At 43.7% G+C, this 19,620-nt stretch overlaps 1 protein-coding gene and 1 pseudogene across 1 annotated transcript in view; both read left to right on the plus strand.

Annotated features, from left to right (window-relative positions):
- The window catches only part of LOC119300359, a 33,590-nt gene extending 22,934 nt beyond the window's left edge, over positions 1 to 10,656 (plus strand). The window contains exons 3-6 of the mRNA XM_037577346.1: positions 9,250 to 9,347; positions 10,008 to 10,236; positions 10,330 to 10,485; positions 10,633 to 10,656. Of these exons, the coding sequence (XP_037433243.1) occupies positions 9,250 to 9,347; positions 10,008 to 10,236; positions 10,330 to 10,485; positions 10,633 to 10,656 (507 nt within the window). The remainder of the gene's footprint in view (positions 1 to 9,249; positions 9,348 to 10,007; positions 10,237 to 10,329; positions 10,486 to 10,632) is intronic.
- Positions 10,657 to 12,426: 1,770 nt separating this feature from the next.
- Positions 12,427 to 19,359, plus strand: LOC119300360 (annotated as a pseudogene).
- Positions 19,360 to 19,620: the final 261 nt, after the last annotated feature.

The following is a 19,620-nucleotide window of genomic DNA, read 5'->3' on the forward strand; positions in this document are numbered from 1 at the left end:
AGGAGGGCCGACCAGGGCAGGCCGCATGCCCCCTCCCCCCTAGTCCGAATAGGACAAGGAAGGGGGGGCGGCGCCCCCCTTTCCTCTTTCCCCCTTCCCCTTTCCTTCTCCAACAAGGCAATAGGGGGGAGTCCTACTCCCGGTGGGAGTAGGACTCCTCCACGCGCAACCCTAGGGGCCGGCTGCACCTCCCCCCTCCCTCCATTATATACGGGGGCAAGGGGGCACCCCATGACACACAAGTTGATCTTTGTGATCGTTCCTTAGCCGTGTGCGGTGCCCCCTTCCACCATATTCCACCTCGGTCATATCGTAGCGGTGCTTAGGCGAAGCCCAGCGTCGGTAGAACATCATCACCGTCATCACGCCATCGTGCTGACGAAACTCTCCCTCAACACTCGGCTGGATCGGAGCTCGAGGGACGTCACCGAGTTGAACGTGTGCAGAACTCGGAGGTGCCGTACGTTTGGTACTTGGATCGGTCAGATCAGAAAGACGTACGACTACTTCCTCTACGTTGTGTCAACGCTTCCGTTGCCGGTCTACGAGGGTACGTAGACAACACTATCCCCTCTCGTAGCTATGCATCACCATGATCTTGCGTGTGCGTAGGAATTTTTTTGAAATTACTACGTTCCCCAACAGTGGAATCCGAGCCAGGTTTTATGAGTTGATGTTATTTGCACGAGTAGAACACAAGTGAGTTGTGGGCAATATAAGTCATACTGCTTACCAGCATGTCATACTTTGGTTCGGCCGTATTGTTGGATGAAGCGGCCCGGACCAACATTACGCGTACGCTTACGCGAGACTGGTTCTACCGATGTGCTTTGCACACAGGCGGCTGGCGGGTGTCAGTTTCTCCAACTTTAGTTGAACCGAATGTGGCTACGCCCGGTCCTTGCGAAGGTTAAAACAGCACCAACTTGACAAACTATCGTTGTGGTTTTGATGCGTAGGTAAGAACGGTTCTTGCTAAGCCCGTAGCAACCACGTAAAACTTGCAACAACAAAGTAGAGGACGTCTAACTTGTTTTTGCAGGGCATGTTGTGATGTGATATGGTCAAAACATGATGCTATATTTTATTGTATGAGATGATCATGTTTTGTAACCGAGTTATCGGCAACTGGCAGGAGCCATATGGTTGTCGCTTTATTGTATGCAATGCAATCGCGCCGTAATGCTTTACTTTATCACTAAGCGGTAGCGATAGTCATGGAAGCATAATTGGCGAGATGACAACGATGCTACGATGGAGATCAAGGTGTCGCACCGGTGACGATGGTGATCATGACGGTTCTTCGGAGATGGAGATCACAAGTACAAGATGATGATGGCCATATCATATCACTTATATTGATTGCATGTGATGTTTATCTTTTATGCATCTTATCTTGCTTTGATTGACGGTAGCATTATAAGATGATCTCTCACTAAATTTCAAGATAAAAGTGTTCTCCCTGAGTATGCGCCGTTGCCAAAGTTCGTCGTGCCCAGACACCACGTGATGATCGGGTGTGATAAGCTCTACGTCCATCTACAACGGGTGCAAGCCAGTTTTGCACACGCAGAATACTCGGGTTAAACTTGACGAGCCTAGCATATGCAAATATGGCCTCAGAACACTGAGACCGAAAGGTCAAGCGTGAATCATATAGTAGATATGATCAACATATTGATGTTCACCATTGAAAGCTACTCCATTTCACGTGATGATCGGTTATGGTTTAGTTGATTTGGATCACGTGATCACTTAGAAGATTAGAGGGATGTCTTTCTAAGTGGGAGTTCTTAAGTAATATGATTAATTGAACTTTAATTTATCATGAACTTAGTCCTGATAGTATTTGCATATCTATGTTGTAGATCAATAGCTCGTGTTATTGCTTCCCTATGTTTTATATGTGTTCCTAGAGAAAACTAAGTTGAAAGATGATAGTAGCAATGATGCGGACTGGGTCCGTGATCTGAGGTTTATCCTCATTGCTGCACAGAAGAATTATGTCCTTAATGCACCGCTAGGTGACAGACCTATTGCAGGAGCAAATGCAGACGTCATGAATGTTTGGCTAGCTCAATATGATGACTACTTGATAGTTTAGTGCACCATGCTTAACAGCTTAGAATCGGGACTTCAAAGACGTTTTGAATGTCATGGATCATATGGATGTTCCAAGAGTTGAAGTTAATATTTCAAGCAAATACCCGAGTTGAGAGATATGAAGTCTCCAACAAGTTCTATAGCTAAAAGATGGAGGAGAATAGCTCAAGCAGTGAGCATGTGTTCAGATTGTCTGGGTACTACAATCGCTTGAATCAAGTGGGAGTTAATCTTCCAGATAAAATAGTGATTGACAGAATTCTCTAGTCACCATCACCAAGTTAGTAGAACTTCGTGATGAACTATAGTATGCAAGGGATGATGAAAACGATTCCCGAGCTTTTCATGATGATGAAATCGATGAAGTTAGAAATCAAGAAAGAACATCAAGTGTTGATGATTAACAAGACCACTAGTTTCAAGAAAAGGGCAAAGAGAAACAAAGGGAACTTCAAGAAGAACGGCAAGCAAGTTGCTGCTCAAGTGAAGAAGCCGAAGTCTGGTCCTAAGCCTAAGACTAAGTGTTTCTACTGCAAAGGGACTGGTCACTCGAAGCGTAACTGCCCCAAGTATTTGGCGGATAAGAAGGATGGCAAAGTGAACAAAGGTATATTTGATATACAGATTATTGATGTGTATTTTACTAGTGTTTGTAGCAACCCCTCGGTATTTGATACTGGTTCAGTTACTAAGATTAGTAACTCGAAACATGAGTTGTAGAATGAACAGAGACTAGTTAAGGGTGAAGTGACGATGTGTGTTGGAAGTGGTTCCAAGGTTGATATGATCATCATCGCACACTCCCTATACTTTCGGGATTAGTGTTGAACCTAAATAAGTGTTATTTGGTGTTTGCATTGAGCATGAATATGATTTGATCATGTTTATTGCAATACGGTTATTCATTTAAGTAAGAGAATAAATTGTTGTTCTATTTACATGAATAAAACCTTATATGGTTACACACCCAATGAAAATGGTTCGTTGGATCTCGATTGTAGTGATACACATATTCATAATATTGAAACCAAAAGATGCAAAGTTAATATTGATAGTGCAACTTATTTGTGGCACTGCCGTTTAAGTCATATTGGTGTAAAGCACATGAAGAAAATCCATGCTGATGGGCTTTTGGAATCACTTGATTATGAACCAGTTGATGCTTGCGAACCATGCCTCATGGGCAAGATGACTAAGACTCCATTCTCCGGAACAATGGAGCGAGCAACAGATTTGTTGGAAATCATACATATTGATGTATGTGGTCCGATGAATATTGAGGCTCGCGGCAGGTATCATTATTTTCTGATCTTCACAGATGATTTGAGCAGACATGAGTATATCTACTTGATGAAACACAAGTCTGAAATATTTGAAAAGTTCAAAGAATTTCATAGTGAAGTGGAGAATCATTGTAACAAAAATAAAAGTTTCTACGATATGATCGCAGAAGTAAAATATTTGAGTTACGAGTTTGGCCTTCAGTTAAAACAATGTGAAATAGTTTCACTACTCACGCCACCTGGAACACCACAGTGTAATGGTGTGTCTGAACGTCGTAATGTGCTTTATTAGATATGGTGCAATCTATGATGTCTCTTACCGGTTACCACTATCGTTTTGGGGTTATGCATTAGAGACAGCTACATTCACGTTAAATAAGGCACCATCAAAATCCGTTGAGATGACGCCTTATGAACTATGGTTTGGCAAGAAACCAAAGTTGTCGTTTCTGAAAGTTTGGGGCTGCGATGCTTATGTGAAAAAGCTTCAACCTGATAAGCTCGAACCCAAATCGGAGAAATATGTCTTCACAGGATACCCAAAGGAGACTATTGGGTACACCTTCTATCACAGATCCGAAGGCAAGACATTCGTTGCTAAGAATGGATCCTTTCTAGAGAAGGAGTTTCTCTCGAAAGAAGTGAGTGGGAGGAAAGTAGAACTTGATGAGGTAACTGTACATGCTCCCTTATTGGAAAGTAGTACATCACAGAAACCGGTTTCTGTGACACCTATACCAATTAGTGAGCAAGCTAATGATAATGATCATGAAACTTCAGCTCAAGTTACTACCGAACCTCGTAGATCAACCAGACTAAGATCCGCACCAGAGTGGTACGGTAATCCTGTTCTGGAAGTCATGCTACTAGATCATGATGAACCTACGAACTATGAAGAAGCGATGGTGAGCCCAGATTCCGCAAAATGGCTAGAAGCCATGAAATCTGAGATGGGATCCATGTATGAGAACAAAGTATGGACTTTGGTTGACTTGCCCGTTGATCGGCAAGCAATTGAGAATAGATTGATCTTCAAGAAGAAGACTGACGCTGACGGTAATGTTACTATCTACAAATCTCGACTTGTTGCGAAAGGTTTTCGACAAGTTCAAGGGATTGACTACGATGAGACCTTCTCACCCGTAGCGATGCTTAAGTCTGTCCGAATCATGTTAGCGATTGTCGCATTTTATGATTATGAAATTTGGCAGATGGATGTCAAAACTGCATTCCTGAATGGATTTGTGGAAGAAGAGTTGTATATGATGCAACCGGAAGGTTTTGTCGATCCAAAGGGAGCTAACAAAGTGTGCAAGATCCAGCGATCCATTTATGGACTGGTGCAAGCCTCTCGGAGTTGGAATAAACGCTTTGATAGTGTGATCAAAGCATTTGGTTTTGGACAGACTTTTGGAGAAGTCTGTATTTACAAGAAAGTGAGTGGGAGCTCTGTAGCATTTCTGATATTATATGTGGATGACATATTACTGATTGGAAATGATATAGAATTTCTGGATAGCATAAAGGGATACTTGAATAAGAGTTTTTCAATGAAAGACCTCGGTGAAGCTCCTTACATATTGAGCATCAAGATCTATAGAGATAGATCAAGACGCTTGATAAGTTTTTCAATGAGTACATACCTTGACAAGATTTTGAAGTAGTTCAAAATGGAACAATCAAAGAAGGAGTTCTTGCCTGTGTTACAAAGGTGAGAAGTTGAGTAAGACTCAAAACCCGACCATGGCAGAAGATAGAGAGAGAATGAAAGTCATTCCCTATGCCTCAGCCATAGGTTCTATAAAGTATGCCATGCTGTGTACCAGACCTATTGTATACCCTGCCCTGAGTTTGGCAAGGGAGTACAATAGTGATCTACAAGTAGATCACTGGACATTGGTCAAAATTATCCTTAGTGGAATAAGGATATGTTTCTCGATTATGGAGGTGACAAAAGGTTCGTCGTAAAGGGTTACGTCAATGCAAGTTTTGACACTGATCCACCTGACTAAACTTCTCTCATAAGGAAAACATGATCACACCTTAGTACTCTTTGGGCGTTAATCACATAGCATGTGAACTAGATTATTGAATATAGTAAACCCTTTGGGTGTTGGTCACATGACTATGTGAACTATGGCTGTTAATCACATGGTGATGTGAACTATTGATGTTAAATCACATGGCGATGTGAACTAGATTATTGACTCTAGTGAAAGTGGGAGACTGAAAGAAATATGCCCTAGAGGCAATAATAAAGTTATTATTTATTTCCTTATATCATGATAAATGTTTATTATTCATGCTAGAATTGTATTAACCAGAAACATAATACATGTGTGAATACATAGACAAACAGAGTGTCACTAGTATGCCTCTACTTGACTAGCTCGTTGATCGAAGATGGTTATGTTTCCTAACCATAGACATGAGTTGTCATTTGATTAACGGGATCACATCATTAGGAGAATGATGTGATTGACTTGACCCATTCCGTTAGCTTAACACTTGATCGTTTAGTTTGTTGCTATTGCTTTCTTCATAACTTATACATGTTCCTATGACTATGAGATTATGCAACTCCCGTTTACCGGCGGAACACTTTGTGTGCTACCAAATGTCACAATGTAACTGGGTCATTATAAAGGATCTCTACAGGTGTCTCCGAAGGTACTTGTTGGGTTGGCGTATTTCGAGATTAGGATTTGTCACTCCGATTGTCGGAGAGGAATCTTTGGGCCCTCTCGGTAATGCACATCACTTAAGCCTTGCAAGCATTGCAACTAATGAGTTAGTTGCGGAATGATGTATTACAGAACGAGTAAAGAGACTTGCCGGTAACGAGATTGAACTAGGTATTGGAATACCGACGATCAAATCTCGGGCAGGTAACATACCGATGACAAAGGGAACAACGTATGTTGTTATGCGGTTTGACCGATAAAGATCTTCGTAGAATATGTAGGAACCAATATGAGCATCCAGGTTCCACTATTGGTTATTGACCGGAGACGTGTCTCGATCATGTCTACATAGTTCTCGAACCCGTAGGGTCCGCACGCTTAAAGTTCGGTGACGATCGTAATTAGGTTTTTTTGTGTTTTGATGTATCGAAGGTTGTTCGGAGTCCCGGATGTGATCACGGACATGACGAGGAGTCTCGAAATGGTCGAGACATAAAGATTGATATATTGGAAGCCTATATTTGGATATCAGAAACGTTCCGGTGAAATCGGGATTTTACCGGAGTACCGAGAGGTTACCAGAACCCCCCGGGGGTTAATGGGCCTACATGGGCCCTAAGGGAGAAGAGGAGGGCCGGCCAGGGCAGGCCTTGCGCCCCCTCCCCCCTAGTCCGAATAGGACAAGGAAGGGGGGGGGGCGGCGCCCCCCTTTCCTCTTCCCCCCTTCCCCTTTCCTTCTCCAACAAGGCAAGAGGGGGGAGTCCTACTCCCGGTGGGAGTTGGACTCCTCCAGGCGCACCCCTAGGGACCGACCGCACCTCCCCCCTCCCTCCTTTATATACGGGGGCAAGGGGGCACCCCATGACACACAAGTTGATCTTCGTGATTGTTCCTTAGCCGTGTGAGGTGCCCCCTTCCACCATATTCCACCTCGGTCATATCGTAGCGGTGCTTAGGCGAAGCCCTGCGTCAGTAGAAGATGCGACACTTCTGGTGAGGCTCTTTCCCTCCTGGCTCCTTTTTGGACATATGGCCAGAAGACTACTTTCTACATCCTGTCAATAGGCTACTCGAACTTGGATGTCAACTCCATATTTGAGATGCACTCTTTTTACATACCCAGTTTTGTCCACGTCTCGATAGTTCACGTTAGTTTCTAAAAGAACAAGTGCTCCCTAGGTGATTTTGGTAATTAATGTCAACATATCTCTTGTTGAACTAATGGTTTTATGTAGCATGTTTCAGGAAAGTCCAACAGTGGCATGGCAAGGACAAGAGATGTGCAATCCCTTCAATATGCTAAGGAAGGAAGAATGGCATAATCTCAAGACTCTTCTTATATATTTTAGTGATCCAAGATCACATTGAATCCATAGGAAAGCCAATACTATTAAAAAGGGGATGATGTGTTGATTAATGAGCTGGTTGTTGAAGTGCTTAGTGATATTGCTCCAAAGCCCTCGGCCACTTTCTCCATCCAAATATGTCCAAACCTTAAACTCCAACTCGGCCCCACCGATTCTTTCTACCCAGAGCCACCGAGTTCAGTTGACATAGCCCCTGCCTAAAACCCTAATGATCCGGTCACACCGATATGGATATCGATCTCACCGAGATGGACTTGCAAACTCTCTGAGTAATGTTGTGACTACTTCGGTCTCACCGAGTTGTTGCAATCGGTCTCACCGAATTTTCTTGAAAGATTCTCTGTGTGCTCATTTTTCACTTTGATCTCACCAAGGTGATTCAGTCGGTCCCACTAAGACGATGTTTTCCCTAAGCCCTAGCACATCGGTCCCACCGAGTTCTTCCAGTCGGTCCCACAGAGATTCCTAACGTTCACATTTTATAGCTAATTGGTCTCATCGAGTTTCATGATCCGGTCCCACCGAGGTTGGTAAAATGTGTGTAACGGTTGGATTTTTGTGTGGAGGCTATATATACCCCTCCACCCCCTCTCATTCAGATAGAGAGCCATCAAAACGTTCCTACACTTCCACCATTCATTTTCTGAAAGAGAACCACCTACTCATCTGTTGAGATCAAGACATTCCAATCCTACCACAAGAATCTTAATTTCTAGCCTTCCCCAAGCTGCTTTCCACTCCATTATTCTTCCACCATATCCAAATCTATGAGAAGGAGTTGAGTGTTGGGGAGACTATCATTTGAAGCACAAGAGCAAGAAGTTCATCATCAACACACCGTCTATTACCTTTTGGAGAGTGGTGTCTCCTAGATTGGTTAGGTGTCGCTTGGGAGCCTCCGACATATTGTGGAGTTGAACCAAGAAGTTTGTAAGGGCAAGGAGATCTTCTATTTCGTGAAGATCTACCCGAGTGAGGCAAGTCCTTCGTGGATGATGGCCATGGTGAGATAGACAAGGTTACTTCTTTGTTGACCCTCCATGGATGGAGCCCTTCGTGGACTCGCGCGGACGTTACCCTTCGTGGGTTGAATGTCTCCATCAACATGGACATACGATAGCACCACCTATCGGAACCACGCCAAAAACTCCGCGTCTCCATTGCGTTTACATACTCCAATCCCCTCCTTTAATTTCTTGCAAATTGCATGCTTTATATTTTTCCGCTGCCTATACTCTTGTCATGCATGCTTGAAATGTATTGTGAATGCTTTAACATGTGGTAATCACTACCTTAACTTGTAGAAATTAAAATCTGCCAACTTTGCTTGTTAAGGGTCTAATCACCCCCTCCACCCCTCTAGACCCATATTCTCGATCCTTTCAATTGGTATCTGATAACCCACAAGTATAGGGGGTCGCAACAGTTTTCGAGGGCAGAGTATTATTCAACCCAAATTTATTGATTCAACACAAGGGGAGCCAAAGAATAGTCTCAAGTAATAGCAGCTGAGTTGTCAATTCAACCACACCTGAAAGACTTAATATCTGTAACAAAGTATTTAGTAGCAAAGTAGTATGGAAGTAATGGTAATAGTGGCAAAAGTAACAGTAGCAGTTTTGTAGCAATGGTGACAGTAGCAGTAACGAAAGTAACGGAGCAAGGATTAATATTAAACTAACTCATAGGCAATGGATCGGTAATGATAGGTGTCGGATAATAAATCATATCAGCAGTGGTTTAATTCATAATTGGCTTAAACATTAATGCAACTTACTAAGAACAATTCTTTTGATGAAAACCACCGCGCAGGGAGTTCCGTACCCTTCGCGCGTTGAATTTTGTGGAGATTCTTACTCATCACGAAGAAGGGAATGGACTGATGTAAGAATTGTGAGAAGACTGCAAGGGTTGCGTTAGGGATGAAAATGGAGTGAAAACTTACCGCTTTTCTGGAGGAATAATGAAAACGGAGAGGAAATATGAAAACGGAAACGGAAATTTGCAAAACGGAAGTGGAAGTGGAATTTTTTATGTGGAAACGGAAACAAAAACGAAACGGTGTTTTCCAGTGGAACAAGCGTGGAAATGGAATTTTCCATTTCCGTGAATATGGAATTTCCATTTTTACTATAGACATATGGCTACTTTGTAGTTCAACCACTAAACAACACACAATTATACAGTGAGTAGAATGGATCATTTTAGCCCAACTTTTACTACTATACATGTACTCAGCTTGACCCTATACGTAATTGTCCAGTACTACTACAATACTACGCTAAGTTGCTAACATAATGATATTTTTTGTAGCCATGTTAACAGTTCATTAAATTTGCTTGTGTTTTGTGTGTATTTCTCTAAGGTTCAAGGGTTCTCTTAGGTTTCGGTCAAATGCCCTCTTCTGTTTCCTTGTCCGCTTTGTATTCGCTCCGTGTTCGTTTTCAGTAGTATTTGTTTTCGTATTCATTTTTGGGGTTTATGTATTCATTTCCACTTCTGCAAAAATATATGAAAACAAATATGGTAGCACTCAGTTCCATCCGTTTTCGCTCCGTTTTCATCCCTAGATCGCGTCACCAAGAGAGGCTTGCTGCTCGTAATCATTTCAGAGCGATGCGTGATAGTCAGCGAGCGGGCGGAAGCAAGCCTACCCCCCTATTCAGGCTTGCAATGGATAACCTAAGGGATGCGGAGCTTGTAGAGGAGTGTATCAGAGATTGTGATACTCCAGAATATCTTACTTGTCCATTGTTGGGCGAGCTTATGATTGACCCGGTGACAATTGCCACGGGGAAGGTAATTCTCTTAGTGTGTGCTCAAAGTTTTAGCTGCACGTAATTGTTTTTTAGTAGTGAGAACTAATGATGGGTATGTTTTAATTTGTTTTAGACATTTGACCGACAGTACCTCAAGGATTGGTTTGAGAAGAACGGGCATATCTGTCCTGTGACCGGCCAGCCTGTTTCAGGTGCCATTGTCCGAAACGGGCGTATCCGAGGGTATTTGTACGAGTGGGAAGAATCCAAGATGGAGCGGATCACCAAGGTCTCAAAAGAACATGAAGTGAACTCACGTAGTAGTAGGAATGACAGTATAGTTCGTCATATTTCACTGCCTGTATATATATATGTCTTGTGTGCTTCCCGAATTACACTGCTGCTACTTTTTATCTTTTACTGGAAATATAAACAGATCATTACAGTCTCTTGTGCCTAATTTCACAATCTTTAGTGCGTAAGATGATAGCTAATAGCCTAGTATATGCCATGCGAATTTGTTGACTGTACGAAGATGTTGATCAGCGAAGCGATTGGTGCCTCGGCGTGGGCGGTGCAAACGAGTAGTTGAACGCGCCGGAGACGACGGCGTCTGCTCGGTCGTCGAGCTCCTTCTCCAGGCGGCGCCACAGCCGCGCCACGGTGGCCTTGCGCGTCTCGTTGTCCTCCAGGTCGGGGTCGTAGTGCGCCCACATGATCCCGTCGAACTCCTCGAAGCGACGGTCCACGTCGCTGGCTCTGGCGTACAGGTCCCTAAACTCCCTCAGGGCGACGGACTGGTGCTCCTCCTCGGACCCGTCGACGTCTGCCTCTGCGGTGCAGTCGTCGTCGTCGTCGGACTCCGACTCTCTGAGCCAGACTGGCCAGCACACTGCGCCGCAGCCTGTCGCTCTCGCCGCCGTTGTCGCTGAGGAGGGAGCTGTAGATGTAGATGTCCTTCTTCATGTCCAGCTTGAGCTTCTGGATGTGGTGCGCCACGATGAGCCGCATCCACAGGTCGTACTGCAAGCTGCGGATCAAGAGCTCCTCCTCCTCCAGGTCCAGGGAGACGTTTGCCGGCGACGACTGTAGCTCTTGGGTGCCGTCGCTCTTCATGTCGTTGGCTGGTGATGTGATTGCGAGAGCTGTCGCCTTGACGACTTCCCCACTTTCCACGGCTGCCATGATCGCTTCTTCTGGCTCTGTCGATCAATCAACACGATTGAAAACGGACAGGGATCAACTCCACCCTACATATATACTCCGTGGTTCCAACGAGGCAAGGGCCAGGCCGACTCGGCCGGCTGATCGTAAGTGGTTGAGTCGGTGTCGGACACGTACGGCACTGCGACTCGTGAACGGGAATATCGTCCTTGTCTTTTTTTTTGTCAGCAATTTGGTTCCTCCTTCTCACGGATTCACAGTTGATTGACGTTTGCATCTTTTAATGGGAGGAGTATTTCCTTTTGCCCTGGAGGTTGTAATAAGGACATCTCCAATTGCATACTTTAAATCGAACCCACTAAATTTTCACGGACGTGTCTAGACACGGATACGGGAGCCAGCCATCCAACTTTGTGCACCAATGGTCCCGTCCTAATTTTCCACTTTTGTCCGGAGCATTCAAAAGAATTACAGAAAAAGCATAATTCAGCCATAAATAGCATCAAACACTCTAGTGCAACAATAGTTTGAATATAAATACTACATTCAAAATAACCGGATGTTCAACAAGTTGTAGGGCACTAAGTGTCGTTCATCCGCACACTGTGGTCCTTGAGGTTCATCCAACAATGCATCAACATGAATGGCATGCCCTCTATTATTTGATACAGCGCAACCGTGCATTCGGGCTATACAATAAGGTTATCATCAACATGAATGGCCCGCCCTCTGTTGTTTGATACAGCGTGACCGCGCATCCGGGCTATACAATAAGGTGATCGTCAACATGAATGGTCTGCCCTCCGTTGAGTGAATCAACAAATTGACCAACATGTAGAGCTGGAAAATAAAACTTGCGATCTCCATGATTGACGCGTCGGTGGCCACCTTCTTTCCACCCATGCGATCGCACCGCAGTATTCATGATGAAATTTGAGATGGTGTACTGCAGATGGGCTAGCAACTTCACATTGTGTTCATGGATCATGTGCAAGTTGTAGGGCGCAAAATGCTTTTGGTCTTGAGCCAAGAATACATATATTGCCAAAACTTCGTGCCTTGCTTCATGCCTACAGAGTACGCACTTCTGGCCAACCAGGCATCGTACAACAACTCATTCTCCATCATCGAGTATGCGGCCATCGTGCTTGCTTCAAAGTAAACAACGGTAAATTCTCATTGGCATTTGGCCAAATAATTGCCGGGTGTGGTGTCTGGCACAGACATCGTCGGAAGGGGGCGGAGAATACCTGGCCGCGAGGGATCTAGGGTGACTGTGGTGTACTCCAAGACGGGCATCCGGGAAGGCTAGGTGGTGGATGTCTGGCAAGGCCTACTCAGTGGTCGGAGTGGTAGAGTGGTGGCGTCGAATCAGGAGAATGCAAATACGGAGCAAGGGGGCATGGGGAAAAAGTGCTCCAAAAGAGGGTATTTGTGTGTATATTATGTCGATGCCATGCGTAATACCGACACTGGCCAATTTTCGTCTGCCTAGTGCAACAACCATCAGGTAAGGACATGTATGCGTGTTGTTGGCAGGCTACACACGATTGAGAAATCAAATAGCAGTTATAGGCAGTTCGCAGCATGGAGTCGTTGCGCCAGAGGTCTACGACAGACAACGATACCAAAAAAAAAACATCTTTGATCTCCCCGCCCCCCACCCCAGCAGGGCAAGCAAAGCAGTAATCGGACATTTCCTGGCAATAACTGAGCGATGATTTTTATAGATGTATCTTTGTCATCTAAGTTGCGGTGTACAATCAGAATTATATTCATGCTAGCTTGTGCATCCCTTCCAACATTCTTTTTGAGGGGCATTCCTACAAACATAATGCTGTAAACTTAACAAAAAAAAGTTGTTCGATCCAAAAAAATTATAAAAAATATCAGATATGCCGAGGACAGACAGTCACACATACATGTGAATTTTGGTGTACATTTTGTAATAATCCACGAGCCAGTTTTAATCACAAACTAAGTTCTTGTACAATCACCTCCAACTTAAGTCACGTAACTTGGCTTAAAACAGTGTATGAGTTATTGTACGCACATACGCTTATAGAGAAAAGTATGCTCATGTTTCTACTTGTCTTGTAAACTACGCACATACGTTCTTTTTTAGCCTAGAGGTATGATTTTTTGTAAAGTTCGGTTATTGGGTTCATATAGGCAGTCCCCATTTGGAGCATAGGTCACCACCGAGCGACCTAGCATGCAATCCCTCCAACTCCCGATCCAGTTTTTGGGCCAGCCTCTTTCTTTTTCTTCAACATTTTCGTTTCCTTTTTGGTTTTTATTTTTTATTTTCGTTTTCACTCCTCTTTTTTTTTTTTTGCAAAGCATCTATCAAATTTGTGAATGTTTTTTTTTGAAATTGTCACCATTTTCTGAAATCCTGAACTTTTTTTGAATTCGGGAATATTTTTCTCAAATCATGAACATTTTTTTAAAGTTTGTAATTTTTTATAAAACCATGAACGTTTTTCGAATTCATAAACATTTTTCACAAATTTGTTATCATTTATCTAGCCTGTGAACAGTTTTTGATTAGGCAAACAGTTTTTGAATTTTAGAAACAATTTTTGAATTTCACAAACATTTCTTTGTTTTGCGAACAGTTTTTTAAAATGCATGAAAAAATTTTGCAATCAGCAAAATATTTTGGAACTGATAAAGTTTTTTGAATTTTGGGGAACAATTATTGAAGTTCATTTTTTTCGTTAACTTTTGAAAAAATATCATGAACATTATATGAATTCAGGAAAAACACTCTAATTCATGCACATTTCTCGAATATACGTATAGTTTTAAAAATTGTGAACATGTTTTGAAATCATGAATATTTTTTAATAAGCAAACATTTTGTGATTTCTCAAACAGTTTTTCGAAATCATGAACTTTTTTTCTGAATTCATGATCATTTTATGATTTCTTGAACATTATTTTTAAAATCCACAATTATTTAGAAATTCGTAACTTTTTTGAAATCCCAAATTATTTTTAAAGGGAAAACAGAAAGACAGATAATAGAAAAATAAAAAATAACGAAAATAATAGTGGGAGTCCTGTAGATGGGCCAGCCCAACAGGGCGCTGGGGGCGCAGGGGTGCGTGTTTCCGCTTCATCGGGCGCAGAGGTCACCATATAGGGGAAAAGAATTCTATGAGAGCAGGTCTCACGCGAGACCCATCCTGATGGATGACACGTGGCATTCATAAATCACAAAGCATCTATCCCATCCCCACTTGAAATCAGGGGGGGAGAGATTAAATGCTTTGTGATTTGTGAATGATACGTGTCATTCATCAGGGCGGGTCTCACCTGCTAACCGTAAGACCTGGTCTCATATAATTTTTGAATGGCCCCATGTTTAGAAATGCAAATATCCGTGTCAGGCCCACTAGCCACATGTGTTAAGTCTTCATTATTATTCTTGTTTTTTTCTTTCAGGACACGGACTTTTGGAACATGGTTCAACATGCACCTACTTTGAATAGTAAAATTAAAAAATGCTAGAAAATCAATCAGTTCTGGATATTTTTTATAACATACATGGTTGAGTGTTCTACTCACGTGTGAAGTTTCACAGAGAAATGACATCCATTGTATTCTCGGCGAAAACCAAAAACAAATTCACTGGTATGAAAAAGACCGTGTTAGAAAATAATTTGGAGGTCGAATTTATTTTCTTTGCTAAGAATATCACATATGTCATTTCTTCACGAAACTTCACGTATGAGTAGAATATTCGACTAAGTTTGATAACCTAAAAAATTGGTATGATAACTTGCACTTCCTGCTATTTCTAGCAGTTTGAATTGCCATAGTTGTACTCAGATTTGTAGGTTAAAGATAGCTTGTGATATTCTTTGATTGTGTTCATCATCTTGGTGATATGTAAACTTTTAATTATACTAGGTATGAGGCTTGACCCATGAGTGGCTTAAAGTTGCAATGCAACTTACTAAGAACATCTTCTTTTCTTTGACATCACAACTTACTAAGAGCTATTTGTTTGATCAAAACCCGTGTAGGAAATTCCGTACCCATTATACGCTGAATTTTGTGGGGATAATTCCTCCTCCACCCCAAAAAGAGAGTGAAGTGATGTAAGAATTGTCAAGAGACTATAGGGGTTGCGTGAACAAGAGAAGCTTGCTGCTTGTAACCATTTCAGAGCGGTGCATGATAGTCGGCGAGCGGGCGGGCGCACGCCTACCCTTTATTAGTGCTTGCAATGGATAAGCTAAGGGTTGTGAAGCTTGTAGAGGAGTGTACCAGGGATTGTGATATTCCAGAATATCTTACTTGTCCATTGTCCAGCGAACTTATGATTGACCTGGTGACAATTGCCACCGGGAAGGTAACTCTGTGTGCTCGAAGTTTTAGCTGCATATAATTGTTTTTAGTAGTGCAATAATTATGGGTGTGTTTTAATTTGTTTTAGACATTTGACCAATGGTTCCTCAAGGATTGGTTTGAGAAGAATGGACATATCTGTCCTCTGAGCATCCAAAGTGTGTCCAGTGTCACTGTCCGGAACGAGCTTGTTAGAGGGTACTTGTAGGAGTGGGAAGAGTCTAAGATGGAGCGGATATTGATGATGACATTGTTTGGAAGCACTCTACTAGTGGCCTCTACATGGCGGAGTCCGGCTACAAAGCGCAGTTTCTTGGCCTTATTCACTTCCCCTTGGAGCATGCACTGAGGAAAATCTAGGCTCCACCCAAGGTCAAGTTCTTTACTTGGCTGGCCATCCAAAATAGAGTTTGAACCGTGCCTAGATTGGCCAAGCGCGGTTGGCCAAACTGTGGCTCGTGTCTCTTATGCATGCATGAGAATAAACCGGTTGATCATCTCTTCTTCAAATGTCGGTTCACCATTCGACTATGGAGCTTGATCAAGGCATGGCTGCAACTCATTCATGTTGATGCTGAAGGAAATATGCCCTAGAGATAATAATAAAGTTATTGTTTATTTCCTTATATCATGATAAATGTTTATTATTCATGCTAGAATTGTATTAAATAGAAACATAATACATGTGTGAATACATAGACAAAGAGAGTGTCACTAGTATGCCTCTACTTGACTAGCTCGTTGATCAAAGATGATTATGTTTCCTAGCCATAGACATGAGTTGTCATTTCATTAATGGGATCACATCATTAGGAGAATGATGTGATTGACTTGACCCATTCCGTTAGCTTAGCACTTGATCGTTTAGTTTGTTGCTATTGCTTTCTCCATAACTTATACATGTTCCTATGACTATGAGATTATGCAACTCCCGTTTACCAGAGGAACACTTTGTGTGCTACCAAACGTCACAACGTAACTGGGTCATTATAAAAGTGCTCTACAGGTGTCTCCAAAGGTACTTGTTGGGTTGGCGTATTTCGAGATTAGGATTTGTCACTCCGATTGTCGGAGAGGTATCTCTGGGCCCTCTCGGTAATGCACATCACTTAAGCCTTGCAAGCATTGCAACTAATGAGTTAGTTGCGGAATGATGTATTACGGAACGAGTAAAGAGACTTGCTGGTAACGAGATTGAACTAGGTATTGGAATATCAACGATCGAATCTCGGGAAAGTAACATACCGATGACAAAGGGAACAACGTATGTTGTTATGCGGTTTGACCGATAAAGATCTTCGTAGAATATGTAGGAACCAATATGAGCATCCAGGTTCCGCTATTGGTTATTGACTGGAGACGTGTCTCGGTCATGTCTACATAGTTCTCGAACCCGTAGGGTCCGCACGCTTAAAGTTCGGTGACGATCGTAATTAGGGTTTTTGTGTTTTGATGTACCGAAGGTTGTTCGGAGTCCCGGATGTGATCCCGGACATGACGAGGAGTCTCGGAATGGTCGAGACATGAAGATTGATATATTGGAAGCCTATATTTGGATATCGGAATCGTTCCGGGTGAAATCGGGATTTTACCGGAGTACCGGGGGGTTACCGGAACCCCCCGGGGGTTAATGGGCCTACATGGGCCCTAAGGGAGAAGAGGAGGGACGGCCAGGGCAGGCCACGCGCCCCATCCCCCCTAGTCCGAATAGGACAAGGAAGGGGGGGGGCCCCCTTTCCTCTTTTCCCCTTCCCCTTTCCTTCTCCAACAAGGCAAGAGGGGGGAGTCCTACTCCCGGTGGGAGTAGGACTCCTCCAGGCGCACCCCTAGGGGCCGGCCGCACCTCCCCCCTCCCTCATTTATATAAAGGGGCAGGGGGGCACCCCATGACACACAAGTTGATCTTCGTGATCGTTCCTTAGCCGTGTGCGGTGCCCCCTTCCACCATATTCCACCTCGGTCATATCGTAGCGGTGCTTAGGCGAAGCCCTGCATCGGTAGAACATCATCACCGTCATCATGCCGTCGTGCTGACGAAACTCCCCCTCAACACTCGGCTGGATCGGAGCTCGAGGGACGTCACCGAGTTGAACGTGTGCAGAACTCAGAGGTGCCGTGCGTTCGGTACTTGGATCGGTCGGATCGGGAAGACGTATGACTACTTCCTCTACGTTGTGTGAAGGCTTCCGTTGCCGGTCTACGAGGGTACGTAGACAACACTCTCCCCTCTTGTTGCTATGCATCACCATGATCTTGCGTGTGCGTAGGAATTTTTTTGAAATTACTACGTTCCCCAACAGATGCGACTATGGAGCTTGATCAAGGTGTGGCTGCAACTCATTCATGTTGACGCCTCCACTTTGCCCCTGAGGCATTCCACCTTAGATTGGTGGCTTGGGTTGACCGATGCTTCCATCCCCAACTGGAAGGCCATGGCCTCGCTCACCATGCTCACCAAGGGGACGATCTGAAACGAGAGAAACGCCCGCATCTTCCACAACAAGGGCACCCTGCCTACGGTCATTCTCAACAACATCAAAAGGGAGGCATCATTTTGGATCGCCGCCGAACCTAAGAAACTAGGGTCCATCATGCGGGAGAGTGATTCTTCCTTGAAATTTTAAGGGGTGTTTGTAACACAAACTCTATTATCTCTTAATTAATATATATGGCAAATCTTTTGCGCGTATTCAAAAAATAAAGTAAAATAAGATGGAGCGGATCACAAAGGTCCGGAAGAACATGAAGTGAACTCACGTAGTAGTAGTAGTAGGAATGGCAATGGGTGGCTCATGTCAAAGTTTCTGCCTCCCTTTGTCTCTCCTCCAAGAAAAGGCGGCTAGGGTTTCTGCCTCCCGTCGGCGGCGGCGTTGATCTCTCACATCTCATGTGGCCTTAGGGCCATGGGTGCGTGGTGGATCCCGGTCCTTGCCGGCAGGAGGGCTCCGTTTTCATATGCTTCCTCAAGTTTTATTAGGGTTCTCCCCGTCTAGCCCTGTCCCGATGGTGTGTCTAGCATCTTCGGAGGGCGTGTGGAGGTGTGTCTCCGGCGGATCTTGCGGAATTCGGTTGGTGGTTGTCTTTGGTGGATCCTCTCGGATCCGGTCTTTGCTCGTCTTTGTTCGTCTTTGTTAATGTGTCTTCAGGTTGGATCGTTCCGATCTAAGCTTCTCTTCATCGGCGGCGGTTGCTGTTCTGATGCGTTGGTCCTACGGGGCCTTAGCACGACGACTTCCCGACTGTTTACTACAACAAGTTATGCCCGGCTCCGCCGAGGGAGAGGCGATGACGGCGGCACACCTTCGGGTCGCTTCAGTGCTTGTAGTCGTCATTAGGTGGTCTCTGAATTTGGACGTAATTTTCATTATTTCTGATGTTCATTGTACTGCCATGATTGAAGATGAATAAATCGACAGTTTCTCGCAAAAAAAAATTAGTAGGAATGGGAGTATAGTTCTGGTCATATTTCACTGCCTATATGTGTTGTGTGCATCCCGAATTACACTGATGCTACTTTTTTCTTTCTTTTATTGGAAATAGAAACAGATCATTACAAGTCTCTTGTGACCAGTCTTTAGTGCGCAAGATACTTAGAGGATACTTAGAGGAGTGGAATGAAGTGATGAAAGAAGAGTAGTGCTGCTTGTGGTATTGCAATTACAGTTCTGCTACTTTTCCCCTTGTTGGAAAAGATTAAAAAATCATTACAAATCTGCTTGTGACTTGCTACTAATTTCACAATCCCATATGCATAGGTTAGATGTTTGCTATCCTATACGCGAATTTGTTGACTCTAGGCACAAGTTGATGAGCCAAGCGATTGGTGCCTCGGCTTGAGAGGTGCAAACGTGTACTTGAATGCCCCAGAGACGACGGTCTCGGCTCTGTCGTCGAGCTC

This window comes from Triticum dicoccoides, chromosome 5A, assembly GCF_002162155.2.
Source record: "Triticum dicoccoides isolate Atlit2015 ecotype Zavitan chromosome 5A, WEW_v2.0, whole genome shotgun sequence".
Lineage (NCBI taxonomy): Eukaryota > Viridiplantae > Streptophyta > Magnoliopsida > Poales > Poaceae > Triticum > Triticum dicoccoides.